At 42.8% G+C, this 26,442-nt stretch overlaps 4 protein-coding genes across 5 annotated transcripts; 1 reads left to right on the top strand and 3 right to left on the bottom strand.

Moving 5' to 3' along the window:
* Positions 1-396: 396 nt before the first annotated feature.
* Positions 397-5,379, bottom strand: LOC131288623 (REST corepressor). 2 transcript variants are annotated; one of them, XM_058317773.1, is made up of 10 exons: positions 4,783-5,379; positions 4,631-4,684; positions 4,301-4,435; positions 4,008-4,222; positions 3,681-3,845; positions 2,986-3,260; positions 2,075-2,318; positions 1,835-2,002; positions 1,279-1,620; positions 921-1,057 (listed from the first exon to the last, which is right to left on the bottom strand). In XM_058317773.1, exons 1-9 carry the CDS (start codon positions 4,934-4,936, stop codon positions 1,294-1,296), a joined length of 1,737 nt encoding a protein of 578 aa, XP_058173756.1. In that variant the 5' UTR covers positions 4,937-5,379; the 3' UTR covers positions 921-1,057; positions 1,279-1,293. The 2 variants fall into 2 exon arrangements, with proteins under 2 accessions (XP_058173757.1, XP_058173756.1); XM_058317774.1 differs by lacking the exons at positions 1,279-1,620; positions 1,835-2,002; positions 2,075-2,318; positions 2,986-3,260 and having other exon boundaries at positions 397-1,057; positions 4,783-5,371.
* Positions 5,380-6,250: 871 nt separating this feature from the next.
* On the top strand, positions 6,251-7,392 carry LOC131288193 (cation-dependent mannose-6-phosphate receptor-like). Its single transcript, XM_058317306.1, has 5 exons — positions 6,251-6,542; positions 6,605-6,732; positions 6,807-6,882; positions 6,968-7,180; positions 7,263-7,392. Exons 1-5 carry the CDS (start codon positions 6,273-6,275, stop codon positions 7,338-7,340), a joined length of 765 nt encoding a protein of 254 aa, XP_058173289.1. The 5' UTR covers positions 6,251-6,272; the 3' UTR covers positions 7,341-7,392.
* Positions 7,393-7,479: 87 nt separating this feature from the next.
* Positions 7,480-12,848, bottom strand: LOC131289217 (transcriptional regulator ATRX homolog). Its single transcript, XM_058318429.1, has 14 exons — positions 11,911-12,848; positions 11,488-11,828; positions 10,824-11,423; positions 10,445-10,746; positions 10,112-10,383; positions 9,882-10,037; positions 9,573-9,798; positions 9,365-9,503; positions 9,067-9,294; positions 8,825-8,996; positions 8,337-8,751; positions 8,093-8,268; positions 7,796-8,026; positions 7,480-7,723 (listed from the first exon to the last, which is right to left on the bottom strand). The coding sequence occupies exons 1-14, from the start codon at positions 12,790-12,792 to the stop codon at positions 7,625-7,627; spliced, it is 4,239 nt and encodes a 1,412-aa protein (XP_058174412.1). The 5' UTR covers positions 12,793-12,848; the 3' UTR covers positions 7,480-7,624.
* A 4,334-nt stretch (positions 12,849-17,182) lies between these two features.
* On the bottom strand, positions 17,183-20,801 carry LOC131287202 (DNA-binding protein Ewg). Its single transcript, XM_058316232.1, has 7 exons — positions 20,499-20,801; positions 19,997-20,422; positions 19,728-19,856; positions 19,207-19,524; positions 18,606-18,734; positions 18,388-18,526; positions 17,183-18,304 (listed from the first exon to the last, which is right to left on the bottom strand). Exons 1-7 carry the CDS (start codon positions 20,799-20,801, stop codon positions 17,379-17,381), a joined length of 2,370 nt encoding a protein of 789 aa, XP_058172215.1. The 3' UTR covers positions 17,183-17,378.
* Positions 20,802-26,442: the final 5,641 nt, after the last annotated feature.

Genomic DNA, 26,442 nt, shown 5'->3' with positions numbered 1-26,442 from the left:
TATGCATAATGATATCGTGTCTCTCTTATTTTCTGACCTACTCGAAACTGAAACAGTTCCCTGGCAAGGTCGTTCAACGTTTGCTCCGATTATCGGCAATCTGTGAACCATGTTTCACTCATTGGGATTGGGTGGAAGTAATCTTCTTTTATTGTAAAATACATAGTTAGAAAATACGACAGACACACTAAACAAACAATGCAAGTTAGCCTGTCGTTGATTTTTGTTAGTACACAATTGCTAAGTGTGTTAATATATAACAGTGAATATGAGCGCGAATCGCTCAACTTTGTCCAAACACGACGAATATTTCATTAAAAAAAAAAAATAGAAAATAAAAAGGGAACAAAAGCAACCTCATTTATATGTCGTACAAATGGAGCAGAGGGTGCGTGGTAATATAATACGAAATTGCTTTTATTCTACCTAAGCTCCTATTTGTTTTTTCTAGTGTGCAGCACACCCACGTGTTCTCCCATTCCTCTCTATGAGTCCACAGTCCAGTGTTGTCGTACGTACGCTATACTTCGAAGGGGTTTTCATTATGTTTTCGCTTCCACTAACCACTGTTTTTCTTACGTTCTAAGATACAAGTTAATAATATGCTTTATCATGCCTGTAAACTGTCTGTTTGTTGCATGATAGGATGAGGCTAAGCGGGTATCGAAAGGTATATGCACGCGTGACATAGGAGCACACCTTCCAGTTTTGCTTCGGTTTTTGGCTTACCTTTCGCTCCTTGCGTCTTCGCCGAACCCGGCTACTCCCTCTACTGAATAATGACAGTATTCGACGTATCCGTAGCATCTTCACTCTTGATGGTAGCAGAGAACTTCACTTCGTCCACCTCCATCGACAAACTAGTGTTCAGGACGATGGGCGCAGCCGGTAAAGCATTCGCCACGGGGACGGTGGGTTGCATACTGCTGTTCAAGGGTGCATCAATCATACTGCTGTCGTTGTTCACCATTTCTAAAGGCTCTTCTTTTACGGCTACCTGTCCATTTGTTGTTGCTACCACCGTAACTCTGTTGTTAACATCATCGACGAGGCCAATCTAGAAAAAAATATTTATCCGTATTCCAAGCGTTACAACTTGTTGACGCATCTGACAAGCGTTTGATACGATTATTTAATACTAAACAACTTACTAGAACCTTGACCATTTTTTTATGATTACAACTCTGCCACACGGCAAGCAAAATTATATGGTATATTTTTCTCTACCTTTAAATTGCATCCTATGCAAACGTTTTTTATGGTTTGCCATTAACCCACCCTTTTTATTCCGGTTTATTTTACATCCATTATCTCAACAACTTCCCCGGATGGAGTGGAGGCTTTCGGTTTGTCTGTCTCGGACGATCCGCTCGCAAGCGATTGATCGGCCACTTCTACGCTGGCACCTCCTCCACCCTCCGCCGACGGATTCTCGCTAGCATCTTTCTTGACCGTAGCCCCGTTATTTTTGGAACCAATCGACTGGTCCTTCGCGCTGCTGTTGCTGCTGGCCATCTCAAACTCCTTTAGCACAGCGTCCAGGTTAAACCGGCGCCGATAGTTCATGAAAAAGGCGCGCACTTGCGTCTCGGTCTTCGAGCCAAGCGTATCGGCAATGGCCTGTGTGTATCGCGGGACGCCCGCGAGAGAATATCGACCACGAGGAAGGACGTAAGATGCACATCAAAGCGAATCGAAGCATACCACAAAAAAGAAGGGAGAGAAAGAAGAGAGAGAACAAATCAGCGAGGGACATACTAGTACGCTTAAGGTTTTAGCCTGATGCTTCTTCTTGGCTTCAAGGGAATGACGGTTTGGTAAACGAAAGCATTACCTGAAAATCGCGCCCGTAAATGCGTACGCCTTGCACCGCGAGCAGCAACTCCTCGTTGTTCCAACGAGAATTCAGGCGGGCAGTGTTTCCCTCCGGTGGCTTCAGCACCTCCAGCGCATCGTCAATTTTGCGCTTAAGCCCACTGACCGTTTGCTTGTTGTACTGAATCTGAGAGGAACGGGAATAATGAACAGGAAAGTTGGAACCAGTGTGTAACAGCACCACAGACCGTTTGCTTACTTGACTCAAAAGTGAAACGATCTCCCGATCCATGCATGCCAGCAGATCGTCGTTCGGATTCCCCTTCCTACTACCGTCGTCGTTCTGGGCAGTACTGGCCAGCTTCACGATGTCGTCGTGGTTGATGTACATGCCCTTGGGCGGGCGACGTTTGTGACTGTCGCCGCTCTTGCCAAGCATATTCGAACCCCGCGCACGTCTGCTCATGAATGGTCCGGACGTTGGACGCAACACGCCGGTGCGTCTAAAATAACACAGGACAGGGCACAATACACCCCCGGTAACAAAAAAAAGAGACACTTAAGGCAACATACAGCGGAAGAAAACCAGTACGAAAAACAAAAATCTGGTATCGGGAAATAATGATCAATGACGCCACTCTGCATTCCTAGCCAATTGAAGTAGCAATTTCAAACAAACAAATATCATGAAGGAGCATATCGGGTTGGAAAAAAATTGGAAAGTGTGCTACAATTTTGCATGACACACACACACATTTGGGTGCTAACAAATGAACCAAAATAAATATGTAAATTACCAGAGATTCATATTCTCAAAGAAATGCATATTGTAAACAGGACAGTAACAATATTCTCAGAGCCAGAGAATGTGTCCTACTTATGACCTTAATGTGTACTTTAAAAAAATGCAAAAGTGGTCGATATCAGCAAAAGTGCAATGATGGTGACTTGTTCAAACAAATACAAAGAAAACAAAGGGCAAAACATGACCATAAACGAAACAATGTTTGCTCACTATCTCTCTAATCTGCAGAGATGTTTGTTGAAAAAGCTACAAAACAAAATACGTTGCTACTTGGGCGGTTTGCAAAGTGTCGCAGAAATCGTCAAAACTAAAGGGAAACAAAACGAGTAGAAATAGACGGGTGGATGTAGGATTGAAAACAATACCTCCAATGATGATGGCAACTGCCACAGAGTTTCCCTTGCGTTGTCGCGTGCACCTCACTGCACATTACCCCGCAGCCGGTACAATTGAGGGACCCATCGGTGCTGGTGGCGTTCGGTCCAAGGCCCGAACTGCCATTGCTTTCGTTTGCGGTGGCGTTGGTGGCGGCAGCATCCCGGACCAAGTCGTTGCTATTGCACGACTGACCATTCGCAGCTCCGGAATTATTATTGCCGGCGCTGTTACTGTTTGCACCCGTTGTACTGTTCGTGGCAGGCTTTTTTATGCGTTCAATTCGTGCGCATTTTCGCGAACACCAGAGAGTTTGAGGAACATATTCGATTCGTGGCCAGACGCACGCAGTTTCATGATGGATACGAATGGAAAAATATAGAAAGCGAAATAAGGGTTTATTTTTAACTTTTAACCGACTCAACCGGGATCAATATCGACAGGCTGAGGATGACATGAATTGAAAACAAAAGTATTCGTCTCTTAATCTTGTAATCCCGCTTCCTCGCTGCCTCTCTGTAGCTTTCTCTCGCTCTTTTTCTCTCCCTCTCTCGATCTTTTATACCTTTTTCATTAATATGCGCTTACAATCGTTGCCACTTCGCGAAAGAATTATCTTACGTAACTAGCTAGCAAAACTTGTTGCCCATGTTTTGCGTTTGGAAATCACATAAAAGACACCTACCTTGTCCTCGTTATCCGATTCCTCGTTGCTTCCGTGATCGCTTCCATTTTCCGAGCTGTCGTTCTTCTTCATTTTTTCTTGGCGATCCATTACGCTCGTTCTGCTACGCGTCTTTTTCCACGAGTAGTAAAATTTCACTAAGCTCGCAATGGATTTGTCGGGCAGCTGAAAATGGAAAATACTTTTTGAGGTATGACTTTTTTAACCGACAGCAAATAAGAAGTGCGGAAACATTTACAGCAAAACATTAGGCGAATGCATGTTATGTGGACAGCGGTATTATGCTTCTTGTAATATACAACAGTATGAATCATGCCCACATCTTACCATCTGACGGATACGATGAAAGCTTTTCCCGTGGAACTGGAAAGCTTGTTCAAACAGAACTCGATCCTCGGCGGTCCACTCGTCTGGGAAAGGTGTGAAATTGGCCAAATCCAGTACCGCCCGCTCGAGATCGTGTTTGTGCCAGAAAAGCATACCGAGCGCCTGTTCACCGTTGTAGCCATACTTGTCCTTGGCTACCGTGATATATTCCTCCACTAGGGGTTAGAAAAAAAAGTTAGAAAAACAAAACAATAACTATACTGCAACACTGCACATTTGGTCGTTGCACGTACGTTTGTTGTCGGGAATTTCTTTTGTCGGTGACCATACGAGCAAGGCACGGTCGTTCAGTAGCTCTAGTTTTCGATAGGGTTGTGGTATAAGTTCTGGACACACCGCCTGATAGTCACGACCAACTCGGATTTTTTCTGCAAAAATAAAAATTTTAGAACAAAATACCATGAGAAAAAAACAACAATGCGGGGTAAAATACTAATAGCGCTTTTCATGAAACTAACTACGTGTTTCAAAAAGACCCACACTGCACGAACTCACAGCAATGACAAATCCCACACTACCGATCCGCCTTCAACGTTTTTTCTTGTTTAATTGATTTAACTTACCTTCATATTCACTTTTAGTCTTTGTTGTCTTCGAAGTGTTGCCGTTTTTGCGAGCTGCCAAAAGCATGAGAACATTCATGAGAGGATCGCTAATCGCGGATGACAAAAGCAGGATGCTTCATACGAACACGGGATTAATCGTCGTTACTTACAGTTTTCCTCGTCGGAGCTGGAGTCGGTTGTTCCGCTTCCCCCGGCAGCAACGGCCGTGGCCGCACCGGTTCCCGGATGACCGTTGGGACTGGGACCGCGCGATCTACGCCCGTTCCGCACACCGCTTTCCGTAGTCCTTTCCGCAAGAACCATTTTCGCTTTCTTCGAATCCAACGCGATTGCCAGTTTTGACCGATCGACTCGAAAGCTCACCACTTCCTTTCTTCCGTCGCCCGGAACACACACAGCTCTTCCTTCCGTCGCGCGATTTCTTCGAGCACTTGTGCGGTGGTAAATTGGCCCGCCTCGATCGATATCGATATCGCACAAATGCGGTCCAAAAGCCCTTCGAGTGACTCCTTCGCACGGACGAACGGTCAGTAGGTATATCAAACAAACGGCAGCAGCAGCACTACGCCGAGGTCCACCAACAGAAGGAACGGCTCACAGTGTTACCTTGGTTCACTTTTCACGCGACCGTACGCGTCTGCGGGTCGTGCGTGCTGTCAAAAGTGTATTCTACGGATGACAGTGCTGCCAACTAAGTAGAAATTTGATTTATCTTTGGCGTGTTTCGCGAAATTTCAACGCTTTCAACTCTACTGGCGCGCACAAATAAACATAGAAAATTACTGCGTTCCAGGAAACTATATTAGCTAGAGCTAGAGAACGCAACTTAAAATCCAGTGCAGCCTATGAATACCCTGTTTCATTCAATGTCCTTCGATAGGAGTGGTACACATAGTGGTTAACAATTTGCTTTTGATTGCAAAGCCAATTCAAATAAAACTAACATTTGAACAGCGTCTTCGAAATGTTACAGTTTATGCGCCAATTTAAGTAACACTAATTAAGCACTATTCAAAGGAAAATTACAGATACGTACAAAATGGTTACGAAGAGTTTCGAATGCACGCAAAGCTTGACAATTCTGAATCAACTACATGTTCTGTTCGTGTCAGGCCTTGTCGTACGTAGATGGTCCACTTGTTTTAAAAACGTAGCGTACGTTACGTGAATTTCCTAAACCGTCATGATATTGAGCATTTTTTAAAAAAACATGGTTATTTGATAATGAATGAATATTCCCTCGCAGCTTTAGTAATAGTTTCATAATGCACATCAGATGATTGGTAAAATTTGATTTGCCTGTCGTCAACGAAAATCCCACACGAACAAGCCAGAACAATCAAGGTGCCTATAGTTCAGGAGGTGTAGCATTACCTCTTTCCATATGACTGCCTTATTGTTTTATAGGCTTTTTACCAGACTATTGGTTTATTGGAGTTTACATGAAGATTTTAAACTTTATGAATAAGGCTATCTTGCTTTATACTCAATTCGTTGCTATATTTTTCAGTGGATGACAGAATAACGTCCTTTTTGGAGTGTAGAAAAATGTCAATTCATCCCAAGCGCTACGACCTTGTAATCTCTATACACTTTGACCAACAATACAAAGTGTTCTTCAGCTCTGAAATGACCAAAGATGTGTAAATACCTGGTTCTTGTTTTGTGCTGCGCGCTCAGTTTCACCTACGCTAGAGAATGCAGAAAAGTCGGTGATTGTTCATGTGAATACTACGACGGCACAGGAATAAATTTGAGACCCATTATCGGCCATGCTGGTCCACCCCTGCAGGCTAACTATGCCAATGGGACTGTTTATTATTTCAGTCCTTGTGAGGATCTGATTTACACACCCGACAATACCAGTAATAATGATGCAGAGAGTAATCCTTGCGCCAAAGGATATACGGTACGCATAAGGAATGAAATCTTAGGAAAAATACCAATTCCCTCCCCCACATTTTTCTTCAGCTCTGCCAGGCTATCCTGGCTAATGGTACCGTAAACTACACACGGCTAGGAGAACTGAAGGAGACCCAGTTTACCAGCGACAAAGAGGGTGATGGGCTTTATCTCACTTATAACAAAACGACTCAAAGGTAAACAGATTTTCAATCCATCGTACTTCAAAAGAGTTATTTGGTTAATCATTTGATTCTAATTTCATTTCCAGTACGCACATTAAACTGATATGTACCACTGATAAGACTACGTACTTTTTTCCCGAAACATCGGAGAAAGGAATAACGGTGAGTCATGATGGTTCCTACGGAAAGGAAAACGAAATTCAAACCGAAGAGCCGTAATTGAAAAGCCGTTTTCTAATACTTTCAGAAGCTGCTTCTATTCTCTCCGCATGCCTGTCCAATCACGATAGAAGACTTCAGCAAACCCAGCACCGGAACTGTGCTGCTTATCATGTTATTTATTGCCTTTCTATCGTACTTTGTCATCGGAGCCACAGTCAATGCACTATACATTGGAGCGAGAGGCATGGAAATTATTCCCCATGTGGACTTTTGGAGAGATTTGCCTAATCTTGTGAGGGTAAGAAAGGCATTGTCCAATCCTGCGAACCTGGGAATCATAACGAGTACGTCCAATTACTACAAAACTATCTTTTTTGCAGGACGGAGCACTATATCTACAGAACGGCTGCAGGGTCACCAGTCAAACCCCTAATCCAGACTCCTACGATGCCATATGAGAAGATTGCCCCCCTTTTGTGTTATTCGAAGCTTAAAGAAGATGTTGGATCACAAATTGGATTTCACTATCCGCTAGAAAAAACTGTTCGAGCGCGTTCGACAAACGTGGAATGGTCGAATACTGTGAACGGACTGACATATTTCTTTATTTGTACAGTTACAGTGCCGAATAAATTCCTAATTTCTACTGTTACATGCTACGTTTGTTTTGCTATAATTTAAAATTGTTGTTTTATTATTCGGGACATACAGTAATTGTTCGTGAATCAAACACACATGTTTTCTAGTCGAGCTCTACCACATTAGGGTCAACATAGGTCGGCGTAATTCCACTAGCAGTGGGAAGAGTTCTCGGAATGCCGCTAATGCCAGGCTCTTGTACCTAATGTGAAAAGATGGAAAAACGATGTATACAAGAAGCCTTGGACTGCTAATGATATCTATCACATTTTACCTGAACGTTGGTTGCAAATGGTGCACGATTAATTCCTGTTTGATCCGCATACATATAAGCTACGTTTCCGCTGGGTCCAGCACCCATCATCATGGGGGGTTGTTGGCCAACCCCTTGGCCGGTGGACGGAGCAACTCCCATTCCACCCTGCATCGCATAACCCATTGGATAGGTTTGACTTGCTGCCGGTACTTCTAGTTTGTAGTACAAGTCACACAAACTTTTGTAGAGCTGCATGCAGAAAAGAGGGGTTATGACGTCGCCTAAGCCATTAACAAATGCTCCAAGATAACTTACCGTTATTTCGCCGTCCTTCATTTGCCGGGTCAACTCTTGCATCAAGTAAGGTATCATTGCATTGATAGTGGCATCATTGAAGGTCGGATTGTCCTCACGGGCCTTGATGTTCAGCAGCTTCAAAAGCACATCGTTACGAAAACCAAAGATGGTACTCGAGGTGATTGGCATATTTCCTAGAGCATTGAAACAAATAGCATCAGCAACGGCGGAACGTTTGATATAGAACGGTACAATGTCTTACCTCGCCCAGCCATGCCACCCATATTACCCATACCCATACCCATACCCATACCCATACCCATCCCCATCGAACCGTACGCCGGCAAGGGTGGTCGGTTCTTTTCTTGTTCAAACTCCTCCCAGGCGGCCTTGCGTTCCTCTTCGTTCAATGTTTCCTCCTCTTTGTTCTCCAATAGGGAGTCGTGTTCGTGATACTTGTAAACGATATTCTCGAATCGTTTTAGCAGTTCGGCAAAGAGTCGATCCTTCGGCACGTTCGGTGTGGGGCGGGGCTCGTCATTATCCACGTCGTAACGGTAAAGCTCCTGCAGATCATTCGCCTTATAGTGACGATCGATTTGCTGCTCGTCGATGACACGTTTCGAAATGGCCTGCTTGGTCACCTGCCTTTCATAGATTTTCTCTTCCATTGTGCCCTGCATGATGTAACATAAAAGACCAACCTTATTGAAAACAGACAGCCACCGAAGAATATGTGGAGGTTCTTACCATGGCAATGAGTCTATAGATATAGCATGGCTTGCTCTGTCCAAATCGGTACACTCGGAAAATACTTTGAATATCATGCGATGGATTCCAAGACACATCGAAGATAACAACCCGATTAGCTGCCACCAGATTGATGCCCAGTCCTCCAGCCCTAGTTGAGATTAGGAAGAGTCTAAAAAAAAAAGCCAAACGTAAGCGAAATGTCGGAGAAATCGGTGACACGCTATGGATTGTCTGCAAACCTGGCTCTTGTGTTGCTCTCGTCGTTGAACACTTTGCAAGCATCATTCCGATTCTCAATAGAAGTGGATCCATCCAGACGGAAATAATCTAACCCTTGCGCCCATGACCCAGGATATTTGCTTAAAGTTTCATCTCTATCCTCCTCATCTTTTTGTGTGTTTTCATCCAACAGCGTGAGAAAATGTTCAATCACGTCCAACGAGTACAGCGATTGGGAAAATACCAGCCTGTACGAAGAAGCAAAGAAAAGTACGTAAATGTGCGTGTGCCCCAATTTGGCGTACAATTAGAACGTACAATTTATCGCCGATCGTTTCACATTCCTTCAAAATTTCCATCAATAACACCAGCTTTCCCGAATGCTCTAGATTGTTAAGCTCCGTTTCGGGGCACAGTTGCATCCACCATTCCGTGGGATTTTCTAGTTTTTCCACCTCTAATGAAACACACAGAACAGTTAGAAAAAGAATGAAAATGATTGGAAGGGTTCAATTTTTTTTCTTACCTTCCTCCACTATGTTGTGGTTTCGTCGTGTACGACGGGTAGTTTGGGTCCGAAGTTTGTCACTCCCCGTAGAACCGTTCGAACTTTGATTTCCGCTTTCCACCAACTGCACTTCATCATCTGAAGCATCAGAAGACTCCGGTGTCGTATGTGGACTCTCATCCGAATCATCATCTAGGAAATCTTTGATCGAACCAAGCGACTCGGATTCAGAAGCAAGAAAACGCTGCCAAAGAAATTGAGTTTATAAAGCATGAACAAATTCATGTGAAAGATAGATCATAGTGTAGAAACGTTTCAATTGGGTACCTTTTTCTGTTGGGCTATTTCATACCGATCACTATTGTAACGCAATACCCTCGGATGAGTCCAGATGCGTTGAAGGTTTTGAAAGTCGGTGAACAATAGCGAGGATCGCTTCAGATCATCGTCAATTCGTCTGCCCGCGAAATTTTGCATATAGAACTGGAATAACATTTGCAAACAGCGGTCAATCGAAACATCGTCCGAGGCATGATGGGCCGTGCATGATAGCGTACCTTATACAAAATGCTCTGCATCGGTGTAAGTTTGATCGATAGCACAAACTCCAACTTTGGCGGTAGGAACGGGGCTAATACTGAGTAGTCTCGTCGTTGAACGCAACCATCTAGTAGCTTATGCAACACGTGAGCCCTTTTGCGCATCAATTGAATGTCGTACGGTGTCGAGTCAGTGTACTGGCCGTTGGTGATGGGATTTACGAAACGATTTAGATACTCCAAATATGTGCCGAGCAGTTTTGGCTTGACAAACTGCACCATACAATAATCTATCGAAAAATGTAATGGTTGTAATTGAATGGTCTGGTTGAATTTCATTTGTTCACTTACATTCTTTCATGTTGTTCTGTATAGGAGTACCGGTCAGAACAATGCGACGCATGGTCGATATACGGTTAACCATCTGGGAAAGCGACGTTTTTTCGTTTTTGAGCAAATGCCCCTCGTCACATACGATAAGTTCTGGGCCCGGGTCAATCAACGATGTCTGCAGGGATTCGCGCACCTTCTTTCGAATCCGGGCCGTGGTTGGATTTGCCAGATTGCGGAACATGTCGTAGCCTATTATCATCACGCCTCCTTCGTTGTGCCATTCCATCAGTTTATTAGCCCGGGTTACGTTATCCTTGTATCTAAGGGAAGTTTAAGAAACGTTAACGGTCACAAACATTTTGATCCATAGCTCCGGATGTACGCAACGAATAATTACTTTGATATTTCATACACTTCCACTTCTGTGCCCTTTCGTACATGCCGCATCCAAATTTTGAACTCGTTCACCCAGTTGAGCACCGTCGAAAGCGGACAAACGACCAGCACCCTTTCTACGCCAGTAATATCAGCATTCGCCAGGAGAGTGTGAGTCAGCGTAACGATTTGTAGCGTCTTTCCCAGACCCATGCAATGGGCTAAAATGCAGCCGGATCCCTTGCTGTCTTTCATTCGCTCGAGGCTTTCAAAACAAGCGTCAAACATAAACTTGACGCCGTTAGCTTGATGCGGCTTCAATTGTTTCACCAGCTTTTTATCCACCTCGAGCAACGGCTCCTTCGTTTCTTCGTCGAAATCCAGAATTAGCTGTTCGAGCGTGCGAGCCTCTTCCGGTTTCTCATCGTACACTTGATTGTAGAGCTTCTGACGCTCGGCAATGCGCTGCTTTCTCTCCATTTCTTCGAGCTCGGCGGTTTTAGTCGTCTGTTCCAGATCGCTTTTCTTTAGCAATTTACGAATATTTTTGCGTCCCTTCGACGGCGACTCGCCCTCACTATCATTTTCAGATTTTTTCTTTTTGAGACGTTGACGTTTTTTGCTACAAAACAAAGCAGGCTATGTTCCAATCTCCTCTTTTGCTATTTTTTTTTAATTCACCTCACCTCTTTGATCGACTACCTTCATCATCCGATGATGAAGGTGAATTCCTTCGTATCCTGGTACGTTTCTTGCGCGGTTGAAAGTCTTCTTTGTCCTCGTTTGAAGGCTGATCTTCATCATTTCCGTTTCGCGCGGTTCTTCGCGATCGTTCTGCAGCCCGCTGACTTCGACCGGCTGCAGTATTTCTAGTAGAACATACTTCCTCCTCGCTATGTTTATCGCTTGCCTCGTCGGAGTTTCCGTTGATCTCGTCATCTACCGATGCTGATAATTTATCCTCTGCCTTCTCGTCCTCACTGTCACTCACTGCCCGCCTTTTTCGAGCATTCCTGGTCATTTTTCGCTAAAACATAAGAGTAATGTAAATATGTTACATTTCATAACATTTCTACCTAACTAAAGATAGGCAAAGAAACTATTTTTACCACTTTTGGAATGTTTTTGCTGGACCTGGTATTACGGAGAGGTTCATCCGAATCGCTGCTATTTAGCTCCTCGTTAGGCTCTGCAACAGTATCATCTTCCTGTTTTTTGCTCTCGACTTCGGTTGTTTGCACAGTATTTTCCATTTCGCGACAATATTTCGATTTTTGTGCTGTCGATACTGAAAATCTGTTGATATCAACGTTATGTTGATCGTAGATGCTTTTCAATTTGAAACGAGACTTGATTTCTGTGAGATCCTCGGGCAATTTAATGATCACTACTTGGCAATCTTTTACTTTGGGCTCCGCATTACGAACTGTCTCGGTGTCACTAGGCGTCGAATTGGTAAGCTTTGCGGCAAGTGGCGCTGACGAAACTGTATCTTCATTCATAAAGTCCAAGGACAACTTTCTCGGAACAATTTTGCGAGGACTGTTCAATTGTAAGCTAGAATCACTATCGTCGTCGCTGATTTCAATGATACTTATGTTTTCCTTCGATTTTCGCGTTTTTTGCGGGCTTTTCGTTGCTTTTCTGTTGGCTTCCTTCGTTGCCTCTACTAAACCGGGTCGTAGCAACCTCTCCAATGACACCACCCGAATCGTATGCTTTTCTTCTTGCACCGGGGTAAGACTCAAAGCGTTGTCCTCTGCAATTGGGAGGCAACCACCGTTTGAGTGGTCTCCGTTTTCACCGGCCAACACCGAAGTATCCGCGTTTGTAAGTTTCGTTTCTTCAGCGGGTTCAACCGATTGAGAATCTAACTGCACGGTGGATTTTTCCTTCACAGGCATTCTCTCTCGTTCATCGTCAGCAATGACGTTCCGTCTCCGAAGGACCGGCGGCTTCGTTTCCTTCGGTCTGGAGGGCACTTTTTTCATTATTTCATATCCTTGGTACAACACCCGCAGCACCCGCCTCCGTATAGATTACCATGCAATCTGGAGAATGAAATATTAGATGTATCGAGAACGGTTAGCTTTGTCGGAACCGGCATTCGTTGAACCAACCGCTGGTACTAACGCGATGCCTACTTTGCACTAGCAGCTAGAACGTAGCAACCAGGTTCATAACTTTTAACCGCTGGTTATATCTGACCAGTCGTACAAACAAACAAAAACAAAAAACACTAGATTCATCTAACTGTTGTTGCCTACTTTGATTTCACCGCGTATAGCATAGCACCACAAATGCACATACATATATAACATAGTCGATGCGACGCGGGCACCGACGCTTGCAAAATTTTCCTTTTGGCAAAAAAAGCAACCCAAACCGAATAGGTGAAATGGAAATTCACATTCGTAGAGTTACGATGGACAGAATCATACCTTTATGTAGCCGTTGAAGTCGTCTAGGGCTTCAAAATTTCGAGCGAAGCACAGTTCTGGACAGACAGAAAAGATTTTTTTGGCAAGCAACAGAAAGTTGCGGAGCAATCACACCGTCCGCCAATCTGTGAATGCTTTCCGCATTCGAGCACCCGATCGTTCCGATGACAGCTGGCGTAATCGAGCAAACTGGTCGAAATAGTTCTCTCTCTCTTTCTCTCTCTCTCTCTCTCTCTCTCTCTAAAGTTGAGTTCGAGCAGATTCGAGCAGATATCCAGCTGTCCGAAAGCAGAGTATTCGAAAAAAGCCGGTATTTTGCACAATCATTAGTAGATAATGAAAGTAGTAGAGAGTAAATGTTACCTTTTTGATTCATCAAAATGTCATGGTTTATTATACATTTATTATTTTAGTCAACCCATACAACACAAGTTTTCCGACACTCACATGAAATATGCAGGAATGGAATATGAATATGGTCGTCAGGAACGAACTAAGCGCTGTTTTCAGGAGTGTGCAAGCAGGAAATATAAGTACATAAATAAAGCAGAACGCTACGGAAGTACGGTGAAATTATACATTTACGACCTAGTCCTCCAGAGATATCTTTTTAAGTTCAATAATTTCACTTCACATCTTTCAACTTGTAAGAGTTTGGTTTTCTTTTTTTTTACAATGACCTCCTAGCATGCATTTCAGTCTTTGTCCTCTTGTGTGTGTTCCAGTTCGCTAGTAAAAGATCCCCGTTTCATTCTTGTTTTGTCTTGATTTATATGAAATATTGTTTAAGGTCCTGGTTTACATAGATGATAGTAAGTTTTGAACTTATATTTACTCCGTATGCACGAGCTAAAGTATTCCAACAACCTGTTAGTATTTTTGTGTTCATTGCATTTAGATTGGATGTATATAACACATAAGCGAATAAATTAGACTCGTTACTAAATTAGTGACACAAACAACAAAAATAATATTTAAAATCAACCCTTTTATGGGGGCAACTTACATAACAAAATAAATTAAATAAATAATTCTCTTCCGAACTAATAAATTATAAAAAAAATATTGGATGTTTCCATACTGATTATTAAAACAAATCTAGCACACTTTGAAGTAAAACCAAAATTAGACTAGCTGGTTTAAGAAGCGATAATTTTGCCTGCAATGTCTGAATTCCTGTGAAACTTTCTGCCCTGCCAATAACGTCGAAAAATCCGACGTTAAGTATAGAGACGAAACTTATCAAGCGTTCCCCTTTTTCAATGAAATCTCCTTTCGCTATTCCGTATCTCGATAATTACTTCTCAGTGGACTGTGAAGAAGAGAATAAAAATTCTATTGCAGACTGAATGGTGGAACAAATGCAGACTAGTTAGAGCACTGCGTTCTTTACCTCTCTTCACATTTTATGTCTCTAATGTATGGAACCTACCATCAGTGACACAATACAAATAATTGCACTAAAATATTGATTCATTGATGTATCTTGGTACGCGCTGCATTATACTTTTCTAACACCATTGCGGTTTACCGTCGACTAGAGTTGGTTCCACTTCACTGAAGGAAACACAGTTTTCTTATCCAATGCAATTAATGTTGATGCTAAGTGACAATACTTAATAGGTAATTAAAATCTAATGATTGGTTTCAATACGACCATGGGTCGACTTTCTGTTGCTTTTGGAAATATACTTGCACATTATTTACAATCTTTCGAATTGGAATGACTTTGGATTTGCTCTAGGTCCGGTCAAGTTTAAAGAAGTGACCCGTTAAAGAATAATTACTAATAGCTTCCGTACGGTACCTACTACCAATGACATGAACAGAAAATTACACGAATTTTGACTAGTAATAATAATAGAACTTGGATTTCATCGACTAGATTTTAAGAACGATAAGGACAAGGATGATGGATGGGAGGCGCTTTACGGGAAGCAGGGATGTAGTTTCTGCTTAAGTCATTTCAGCTTAACTAGAACTTTGCTTGGTTTGTTTGTCGGAAATCGATCATCGATTTCTGATGCCTCTCTGTATAAGAAATATGTTTTATATATAAATACGACTTTCTCTGACTTAGATAGTACAAGTAAGTAAGTAATATGACAATAAATAAACTTGCTCAATGCGATCTTAAATAACTGCTACAAATCTAGCCAGTCGGTTTCTACCGACACCCGCCGATCCTTTTAGTGTTCAATTATTGTTGCTTCTTCGCCCTTCACATCCGATATGGCTGCCATCGCTTTCGTCAGCACTGACGCATCCTTGAGGCTAAGCACCTGGAGAACTTGCGGCTCCGATCCAGGCGGACCCTGGATCATCATCTGATGCATGCCGGGTCCCACTGTGATGGTTTCCATTGTCTCGCCATTCTCCACCTAAACAGGATCGTATAAGTAATGAAAACAATTCTGATATGCACACGTGGGGAGTGATAGAAAACCCCCGTACTCCCATTTGAACCCCCGTAACATGAAACAAATTATGAAATTATAAATTTATCAAATAGTGGACATTCGCAATCTACCCAACAACTAGAACGGAGAAAGTATACGAGGATAGATCACATTGTATTGGTGCTATTGCGTATGCTACTTACTAAATCACACATCTGAAAAGAAAAGAAATACATTGCTGCATTATTCAAACACAGTGATCAACTAAAATACCGCACAGCGCCCAAATGGATTATTAAACACGCAACAGACGAGTCCCGGGTTGTCCTAGCGTGGAGTTGGAAGCTGGAAGGGATCGGCTATACTTTGATGGAATAAATTAAAACTTAATTCAAATGAAAATTTAAATAATACTTTAATATTTCCACTAAAAACATTGCTTCAGACATAAATAAAATCACAATAAAAACTGAAACGCACGCTTAAACACAAATTAAACCGAATTGGCTACATTAGCATTGATTTTTTTTTGGTTTCTTTGTACATTGCACATCTTCTTCTTATTGACGTTCTTCTTCCCTTCTAAGGGCTTACAAGACTTTTTTCCTTGTGTACGTGGATGGTCAGTCCACGGTTGGGACCCACGCCGTCGAGGTGGTGAGCCCCAGCGCTCATGGGCCGATTTTCTAACCGGCGCTACCGCTCGGCTGTCGCGGACTCCAATAATATTACATTACTTAAGACATAATATTTAGACTTGCTCTATAAGTTAAAAGGCACTGGTTTGCACTATTAATCATTACAGCTGTTACTCATAACGAGTCGGAAGTAACAATCCCTTAGCATAACTTTTCACAGAAAGTTACATCTACTTGAGATTTGTTCAAACTGTGTTTACAAATCAATTCTACCTGTTTATTGCCAGAAAAAAAAATAGTTTCAATGCATACATTCCATCAGCGAGTTGTTAAAACAACAAGAGAACAAAAGATATGAGATCTTTTATCAGCAAGTTTCAACAAAAACTTTTTGGCACATCATTAGTTCTTTGGCACGACGTTCGTATTTGGTAAAATAGTAAATACATAGCGTTAATGCGCTTTTCTACACTTTCTTGCTTATGGTTAAGTGCGACACCATCCATTTATACATTTGTACTGACTATAACACTTCATTCCTTTGGTAATAGCAATACAATGAATCTTACTTTGAAATTCTAGACACCGTTTTGAATTTGCTTAATTTTGCCAACGGATATTCTTACCTCCATCATTTAAGTACTACTCTACGACTAGAAATCGTAAAGTTGGATAAAGTATACATGGAACTGCTGTTCCAGTAGCACATAAAGGGCTTTTTAGATGGTTCGATAGCAAAGAAAAAATGTACTTAAATGAAAAAGCAACTTTTGTATTAAGTACGGTGAAAAATATAAATAAATTTCTAATAACTATGTGAATAACTACAAATCCTTTAGTTCAACGAAACCTTAAATATAGAATTAGAAAACATCCAAAACAAACGACAACTTAATGGTACGATCTAAGCCAAACAAAGAAAAATTACTTAAAATGAATAATGCTACAAAGGTCTATGATAGGTCATATGTATTGACAAAGTTCTGGCGATGTAAATCTATAAAAAAAAATGTTGGGTATGGTGGGGGGGCGGGAAGGAATATTCGTCACAGTTCCCATTAGGTCAACAGTCCATCAACGTACACCTTAACACCCTTCGCTAGACGCTTGAAATGGCAAATGGCTTCTGGTCCGACTCGCTCGACGAGTTACTGCTGCCGCTGCTGGGCTTATGATTTATACTGAGTGCATCAATAAGATGGTTATCTTCGTTAATAGTCAACTCAATGTCTCGTTTCAACTGCTGCTGCTCTTGCTGCTGCTGCTGCTGCTGTTGCTGTGAGGTTTTTGGGTCTGTGAACGGAATTCCGCTCAGTTGAATGACAAAACTCTGCGTACCACTATTGTCTGACGTGCCTCCTGTCTCGTCCTTGTCTTCGTCCATAGGTTCGATTTTGGGAATACAAATTTTAATAGCACCCGCACTACCAATACCACCAGCACCACCGATTATGGTACCGCTATGCAGGGAGTTTGATTTTCGAATGGCGTTCAATTGGTTTATGTTGTTATTGTTCGTCACGGTTAAATTATTATTGTCGATGCCAATGCTTTGATTCAAAGAGGAGGTTAAATTAAAACAACCTCGTTGGGAAGGTAAAACTGCGTTCATACCGACTAATGGCAAACCAGAAGTGGCAGAACGTGAAGCAATGCGCTGCTGCTTGCCACCACTCTGTATATGCTGCTGCAGCTGAGGCATACTCAGGATAGTTGCCCCGTTTGCGCTAAGGGCGTAGTTGGCAAGTATCTGCGCTGCTTGCTGATGCTGCTGACTGTTAGCAATGGCATTCGAAGAAATGGTCAAGTTCTGTGTCGTGGAGCAGGTCGTGCTAACAATGGAAGGGTTCGTTTGTTGCTGTTGCTGCTGCTGATGCTGAGTGGATGCTAAACTATGTACCTGCATCGGTGTTATGCACACGGTTCCATCCACGTTCGGCACCTGCTGAATGTTCGCAACCATCGTCTGGTACATTTGGGCTGACATGGGTACCGTTATCATTCCGCTCACGTTCACCGGGAATCCTGTTGGGCAAAGGGATAGATAGACACAGGTTTAATATGTTTTTTTTTGTGGTGACACAGGCAAATCGTTGCGATTGAAATACCTTGTCCATCCTCTCCAGTAATAATTAATTGTCCATCCTGACCCAGCGTTGCTTCCGTCAGATCAACTGACATACTTTCACCCTGACCATCAGAGATTGTTTGAATGGCATGTACACCTCCATCAGCTTGTTGTTGGAGCTACGAGAAAAAAAAACAAAATTTAGAATTTCATCCAACAAAAATCTTGTTCGCTTAATCTTGTTATAATTCTACTTACAGTTGCGATTCCTTGTACTTGTGCTGTCGTACCATCCGGTAGTGTGATAATGGGATTGTTTGGATCAACCTGAATAATTGAAACGGTACCGTCGGCGTTCTGTATAGTTTGTAGCACGGTATGTGTAAACTAGAAAGATACCAAAATCGGATGGGAAAGAAATCGTCAACACTCGAGCACTGTGCAAAGGAACAGGAAGCAGCAAACAGAAATCTCACACTGAATAAATAAAATGCAAACATATCGAAAAAATTAAAACAAAATATAAATTCACATAAAAAAAGGACCAAGCATAGAGGGTCGAACAGAATCATTCAATGTGCAATTAATATTACAAGCATCGGGGAGAAATTGTACAAGCAATTATAATAAATCATATCATCAAGGATCATGTTGAACTAATTGCGCAGGAGAAGATTCTCAGGCAGACGTAATTTGGCTAGAACTTAAAACTCGTAAGTACTCCTACAAAAAGAAAAAAAAAAACGTCGATGTAACGTAAACGAAAAAGAATCAAATCGAGAAACGGAAACGAAACGAAAGAAGGTCTCACAACATCAAACATCGCTTGCTTAGTTAGAAGATTTGTGTTAGTACGAACATCCACATCGCTTAGAGCCATCGAGTCCAAGCAAACCTGCGCGTTCAGTGTCTGCGAAGGGGAGGCCTGCTGTTGGATCTGAAGGGTGCCGTCGGCATTCTCCTTGATGATCTGCGTGTGTCCATTGCTCGTGGTCAGCGTTGTCGTCCCGTTCGAATGTGTCTGCTGCTGCTGGTGTTGCTGCTGTGGGTGCGCCTGGTGAATAATGATTTGCTGCTGTCCGTTGGCTCCATTGGTAATCGTAGCCGTAGCCGTTTGTGTATTGCCCGCTGGACCCACAGTCACAATGTTACCGTTTTCAATTTTCATTACATCAACCTGCGTTTACCAAACGCGATCGAAGATGATTTGCACAGAGTCGAAATTGAGAGAAAAATCGACATCCATCGAGAGCATGGATATCACAAGTTATTCGAAAGATCTTGCTTGGTAGATGTTGGATCGAAGCATAGGGATGCAAAATCCCGCTCCAAATAACACAAGAGAAGCGCAAACTGCTTCTAGGGGCTTTCTATACTTACGTTAGAGCTTGCCGTAGCAATAGCGTTCGCTTTTTCATCCTCTTCGCTAAACGCAGGAAGAAGATCTTCTCTGCCGTGATATTTGTAACAGTTTATGACAATTTTTCTCAGTGCATGAGTCCAACTTATCTGTGGGTTAGTCGATTAACGGTTTCGGTGTAGTGCAATACGGTATCGATTCGAAGAGGAGAATATATGAAATTCACGTTTACGATTAGGTGGAAATTTAAATTAACTCGCATTATAAAATTCGAAGCAACGACACTTACCTTCTGCTTTTCCTCCTCCGTCCGTGCATCCATGCGAACGTTGGCCCATGGCAACTCCTTAGGCCACCAGGGCGGTCTGGTTGAATCACGTCCCCAACCGGGCTTGCCGCGACCAGTCGAGTACTTCAACATAAGCGGAATGAATGCTCGCAGCTGGGCTTGGGTCATCTTTTCCACCGGTGTTGGTATGCCGTCAATGATCAGTGGCGGTAACTCGAACAGCGACGGGTCGTCCTGTACGCGCGGTGGGGCTTGTGCGGCCAGTGCTTCATCCAGCTTATCCATCACATTGTTGCGCAAATTTTTCAGCACGTCCTCAAGCGGCTTTGCTCCGAATACTTTGTATATGTTGTTGGGCTTGCCGGGGGTGGCCACCAGCACAACGGCTTGCTGACCCACGCGAGTAGCGTACTCGAAGATAGTTTGCTGTTGTTGTTGCGAGGACGAGACTTTGTGTTAAAAACGTTCGGAACCGTTATAAAAGTGAATGTTTCTCTCTTACCCGCAGCTTCCGTAGCAATCGATTTTGTTGCCGTTTGCGGATGGAAGGGTTGGTTTCAAACGAATGCGGACGTTTCTTTTTCTTGGACGAAGTAATGGCGGCTGCAGCCGCTACACCGACCACGCCAGCGGCTACCAATTGTGCGGTGACTTCATTCTCCATGGCAACGTTAATGAGGTTTCCATCGTCGTATGCACTGCCCGGACTGCTTGGATTATCATCATCGTCGTCGTCCGATGCACCCGTAATGTTGTCGTCCTCCACAAACTCCATTCCATCAACCGAGTTAATGGTTAAACTCATGTTTGGTTTCTTTGTTTTATGAATTTAGCTGTGAGATTGAATTAACGAAGCTGCTTAAATATGACTGATATCTCAGGAGTCTTAAAATTTTCAGAAATTAACATAAAAAATAAACACGTAGGATTTTCGGTTCGACAAACTTTTAACAAACAATCACTGGTCGCGTAAATTTCCGTCCCCGGCGTACGGAACCGGACAATTGCACTAAATGCATACGGCTTGTAGGTTCGGCTCTTGCATGCTATCCATGCTTTCCTTTGTGCGACCCATGTGGTGCCGTAGTTCGTGCTCTCCTTTTTTAACACGTGCTTTGAAAAACTATGCTTTTCCCTATCAGTACGTTGGACGGTACGTCTTCCCCCTCGTTATTAACAGGAAAAAGCGAACCCAGCGAACCCCTTGCTTTCATGCTATATTCATGTTCGTTCGACAGTGAGAGTGTGTAACATTTAAACCACCCCTGCTCCCTTTCGCTGACGCTATCCTCTTGCCTTCGGGCGACAGCCAAATATGAATCATTTGCTAGTCCCAAAATTTAAATCCCTTTTCTTCATGAGGTCAAAGGCCATCAGAATTGTGGACCTTTTTGGCGTTGTCAAGGCGTTTACTGAACCATTCAGAGGAAATGTTGCTTGACTTTCCATGAGAGTAGAACCATTCACTGCACATAAGCAGTGTGGGGGGGAATTAGCACCACAAAATATACTTCTTGTAAAATACGACACTGCGAATAATTTTCTTAACATCTATAGTATGACTGAGCTGGGAAAATCAAACACTAGTTTTTTCGGCACCTTTTTCCTAGCCGTATCCATCTGGCTGGCAGACGACGGTGGGCGTTTTGACACTGGACTTATGTTGGCGTACGAAATATCTGAGCCCAGATTCGGATCTTCCATCTTGTCTTGCACGGAAAACCATGGAAAATCTATTTTCTTCGGCCACGGGGAAATTCACCAATTCGCTGCTCGAGGGACCCATTGCGACTGCGAGACCACGGGCCACGGCCCCGTTTGTTTACAGTTTTTTTGCCTTTCGACTCAGCTCATTTCCCGAAATGAAGCGCTATTGGAGGCCTTAGCGCATGAAAAATTTCCGAGTTTGCCCTTTTGCCTTTACCAAACACCACACAACACACATTATTGCTGAGCAAGCCCAGTTAAATTTTCGCGTTACGCACCTGCGTGAAGTTTACAAAAATAGATCCCGTCCACGAACGGTCGACATCAACAACAAACGACAGCGATAGTTGTTTCAATTCACTTTTTACACGATTTTACGCGTAGATAGCGAGGAAAATGGATAAATTTCCCGGATTGCTACCGCCGCTCGCTTTTGCACTGTGATGGCCGATCGACGCTAGTATTGATTTTTCCCAGGATGGCAGGTCCGCGCGGGCTAGAGTAGGCACGCTGATCGCTAGCATAACTGTGACGTCACACACCCCATGCGGAGAAACCGATGACAACACTGTGTCAAGCTGTGGGAAATTGTCGCAGGAAGTTCGTGGAAAATCGCTAAATTTATTGATGTACGATTGAGAAGACTGTCAAAAACATTGCATTTCCTGTCGGAAATTAACAATTTTCCCATTTTATTTCATGAATAGTGCTGGAAAACAAGAAAATGATGTATAAAACCAAACGTCACATTCCTTTCCGTTTGACGTTTGCTTGTGTCGCGCCCCACCGTTCGAAAAGGATACCATTTGACAATCAAATTGCCCGTTTTTGTCCTTCTACAGTTTTTAATATCCCACGGAGCGAATGCATAACAAAATAAAATGCGTCATTTTACAGAAAACTTGTCATCATACACTTTTTGTATGTTGTTTATGATGTCAAGGCTTCAACTTATTTGAGAAATTCGATTCTTTAATTGATAAGGAATATGAAAGCACATACAAGAATCTCAAGAACATCCACGGGAACTAGTCACGTCAGTATAGAAACCCAGACCCGTTGGGTGAGAAACGGTAAATTTTGTATCGATCCGAAGGGAAACACACCACACTTTGCGTCGAGTTTGTACCACGACGAGTATTCTTTAACTTTCACTTTTCTCATTCAACTGTTTGCTCCTTATTGTTCTTGTCGATAGCAAGTACAATGTTGCCCTTCACTAGGCAGCTAGCTAGAGAAACGTTGCTAGATGACCTAATGAACGACCGAATTGTAGATTGCACGTTGTTCTAACACGTTCACTGCTTCCGCTGCTGCTGTCATCGCGCCAATAAGAAAGAATTTTCTGCCCAAAGGGTTGTTGCTTTTATAGTTTCATTTATCTGCATTCTTAAAGCAATGCAGTATGTTTCTCTCTCTTCTTCGCCATCGCAGAACAAGGCGATTGGTTGTGGCGAGTTCTCCACAACAGGAAGCAAGAACTTGATAAGGATATCTTACTGCCCTGAGCGAAGCATGTGTCCAGATTCAATCGCGGGAACAATCATTCGACGTCGCACTAAGATGACCGTTCTTCGAAACGTTAGCATATTTCCCGCAACTCCGTTTCGGACCGTATTTATCAACCGTCGTCTGAATGTTATCTTTCCCCAGGGGAAATTACTGTCAGATTTAGGAATAAGGGAAGGTTAAGCTGCACCGATCTGCACATAGTAAAGAAACTCAAAAATAATGCATCATACAACATTCCAGATACATTTTTTGCATTCATCTGTACATGTTTGCTGCCAAGTAGCCTTGTCCGTAGCGTAATCAACTCGCACATTTCTCCAAGGAAAAAAACTCCAGTGGATGCCGATAACATTTATCACAACTAAGAACTTCTTTGGCGCATGGGTTTGTGCATTCTAGCAAAATTTGCATCGTGAGTAAACATTCACAAACATTTAGCATAGTTTTTTACATTCTCAAACGGCGAAGAGCCTAATAAAATGGTACACTTGATATTCAACGACATTTAACTAGAAACCCCTCGAAAGTAATACCACCAAACACATTAGTCATCGATATGACTGTTTCTACTAAAAAAAAAGATGTTCTGTAGGGTGAAAGTCGTTGATTTGTTTTCCTACTACCAAGTAGTAGCCTCGTCGTTATTGCGCAGCTGCCCAAAAAGTATATGGAGCCACAATGGGGGATGCCCAGAGGCTCCAACGCACGTGCACGAAATCTTTGACACATCCATGTCTGGTCTGCGTTATTCTGTGGCTGTAAATTGATAAAAAAGCGATGTTGGATAAAAAGTTCCAAAAGTTCTAGGAATTGTACGAAACAATTGTATTGAATAATAGGAAACAACCTACAACAATATAAGCTCAATGTTGACTCATAGGTCATTTTTAGTGTTTTTCTGGAGAAAACGTACATGGCGTAATATTACGGAAGTATGTACGACATCATTCATTGATTTGCAGGTCTCAGATGATAGATCTTGCAACCTTCTTTATTTCAATAAAGACAAATAAAGCACTTAAAAGTTGAACAAATCTAGGGAATCAACGGGCAAAACAAGCTGTGCATGATTTGGACCTGAATTGTTCGATAAATAACAAACTTTCTTTTATGGTTTGTCAGCTTTGAATACAGTTTCCAGTTCGTCATTGAAGACTAACAAATTATCTAGCAAAATGTTTTATTGAAACTGAAAATGAAGAGAAAATGTACTGTTGTTTGGCTTGGATACCAAATGTGGGTCTGAACTCACCTCTTTAACCATTAATCTTGGTTTGGTTTCGGGAAAGTTTGCTGAACCGGTATTGGAGGTCAATGAAACCGGGTAGGAACTCTAGCTGTCTCTCTCCAACGCACTTGGAAAATTTTCTATAAAACTAGAAGTAAATTGGCTAATGCTAATATTATTTTATTAAATGAACTTTTATTTAAGAGGTCCATTGTTCAAATTGACTGAAGTTATCAGCAAATTGGCTATTTCAGCAATTATTTGAAATTATGGCCAAGGTGTTTGAAGCACGTTCTACTCCACACATCTTGGTCACAGTGGTGCATGTTTTGATCTTTCAGGCAACACTGCTGTCAGCTTGCAGAAAAACTCAGTTCGTTTCTCGTTTCGTTGAAATGCAATTGCTCAACACAACTTTCGGTCGTTGTCGCTGCTAAAGTAGATGCAAAAATGCTGTGATTTGGTGGTGCAGAACGGTTCAACGCGTTGTCCGCTGTCGGAGGTGATATTAGGATCCGACATGAATCAGAAGACAGGTTCGTACGTGCTCGAAGAAGTGTAACAATAAATCTCTGTGGTCTGTCTGTGCATTCGATGCGTTGGCCACGCAAATGACAGTCTTTCGTAGTACACCTAGTGGAAAGTCGATTCTGTAGTCGAAGAAGTGCGTGGAAAATGGGAAATTAGTGAACATGCTTAACAAAGCTATGCAAAATGTATAAAATTCCGACCGACTTCTTAGTCCTAAGAACTCCAAGTCCAACCACCCGTGGTGGTGCTAAAAGAGTGCGGTATGCAAGAGGGGTATGCAGTGGGGAAGGGATACAGAAGTGGGAGGAAAGCGGCAACATGATGTGGATGCTAGAGAATTCCGTACTGGGGCTACCTGCGCCCGCTGGCCCAGCCAGGATCCATTAAGCGAGGGGATCGACCATTCATTAAATATTTGATGCAATAGCTTTCCCGTATCGATCCAAATTTTATGCTAATAATACACAACCATCCGCAAACTGTGCTCCGAATACGCATGTGTTGCTGTTTCATCCCCGCCGGAGGGGGGCAGGTGCGTAGGTGCTTCTGGCCCATTATTTTCAGGTCATCCCGCGCCAGCCAACCGACCGAATCTTGGGGAACCCCCACCCCATTCGGTCGGGATTGTGGAGGAATTTAATGCTTTTAAGTGACGAGCAGGCGGAGGATGGAAGAGCAAAAAGTGCAATCGGAAACCTGTCTCTAAGAAAAGTGTGTTTCGCTATGCTGCTTTATGTGTCATTTTCCCCATCCCAAGAGTATACAACAAAATGCTTGGAGTTGTGTAACTTTCTGCCGCCTTTCTCGCCAGTGGTACAACCAGTGTCGCCAGTGAATACAGTGTTTGAGATGTGGACGGTGGAGATAAAACTCCTCACCCCCAGTGCTCCAGTGTGATTTCGGTAGACCGACCGACCCGTCCCTGAATCAATTAAGCCGATTGAAGAAACATTGCTCGCTGCCATCTGGCGTTTGAAATAAATGTGCATCATTCATCGCGAGGAAGAGTCAACGAACGACGGTAGTAGGCTGGCGTTGAACGAGTTGTGTTTTCCTATCCAGTAGGGCGACGAAGCCATTCAAAACATTACCAAACACGCGCTTGGACGTTCGCGGACGATCTCACTTTTTCACAATGAAGAAATGCGCTTTGTCTGAGCGATGCATCCGGGGGAAAAAAAGAAACCAAAGCTGTGCTAATTCTTCCACTGTCTCGCGAGACGCGTCTATGCGCATAAATGCAGGCGAACATCGGAGCAGTAATATTCGGCTAATTGAACAAATAAAAGTTCTAATACAGAAGAACTTAGTCCTAAAAATACTTTAACAAAGGAGACCGAGGATCTGGAGTTCTACTTTTCAATAGAAATTTCGGTCCCATGTTGGAGAGGTTTCTTGTTTCACTAGTCGTTAGCAGAAACAGATCCATTTCATCAAACTATTTCACTATAATTCTAAACTATAATTC

This window comes from Anopheles ziemanni, chromosome 3 (assembly GCF_943734765.1).
Source record: "Anopheles ziemanni chromosome 3, idAnoZiCoDA_A2_x.2, whole genome shotgun sequence".
NCBI classification, from domain to species: domain Eukaryota; kingdom Metazoa; phylum Arthropoda; class Insecta; order Diptera; family Culicidae; genus Anopheles; species Anopheles ziemanni.
This window is presented reverse-complemented; position numbering and strand designations above follow the sequence as displayed.

Coding starts and splice junctions, on each gene's coding strand:
- LOC131288623 (XM_058317773.1), bottom strand. CDS start 4,936: ATGGTTCTTGCGGAAAGGACTACGGAAAGCGGTGTGCGGAACGGGCGT. Junction 4,223..4,300: donor AGAAATTCCCGACAACAAAC/GTACGTGCAACG, acceptor TCTAACCCCTAG/TGGAGGAATATATCACGGTA. Junction 3,261..3,680: donor AATCGGATAACGAGGACAAG/GTAGGTGTCTTT, acceptor CGCATAAAAAAG/CCTGCCACGAACAGTACAAC.
- LOC131289217 (XM_058318429.1), bottom strand. CDS start 12,792: ATGAAAAAAGTGCCCTCCAGACCGAAGGAAACGAAGCCGCCGGTCCTT. Junction 11,424..11,487: donor GAAGGTAGTCGATCAAAGAG/GTGAGGTGAATT, acceptor TTTGTTTTGTAG/CAAAAAACGTCAACGTCTCA. Junction 9,295..9,364: donor GAAACGATCGGCGATAAATT/GTACGTTCTAAT, acceptor TTCTTCGTACAG/GCTGGTATTTTCCCAATCGC.
- LOC131288193 (XM_058317306.1), top strand. CDS start 6,273: ATGTGTAAATACCTGGTTCTTGTTTTGTGCTGCGCGCTCAGTTTCACC. Junction 6,543..6,604: donor CTTGCGCCAAAGGATATACG/GTACGCATAAGG, acceptor ATTTTTCTTCAG/CTCTGCCAGGCTATCCTGGC. Junction 6,733..6,806: donor TATAACAAAACGACTCAAAG/GTAAACAGATTT, acceptor TTTCATTTCCAG/TACGCACATTAAACTGATAT.
- LOC131287202 (XM_058316232.1), bottom strand. CDS start 20,801: ATGAGTTTAACCATTAACTCGGTTGATGGAATGGAGTTTGTGGAGGAC. Junction 18,527..18,605: donor AAGTACAAGGAATCGCAACT/GTAAGTAGAATT, acceptor TTTTTCTCGTAG/CTCCAACAACAAGCTGATGG. Junction 18,305..18,387: donor TACTGGAGAGGATGGACAAG/GTATTTCAATCG, acceptor TTTGCCCAACAG/GATTCCCGGTGAACGTGAGC.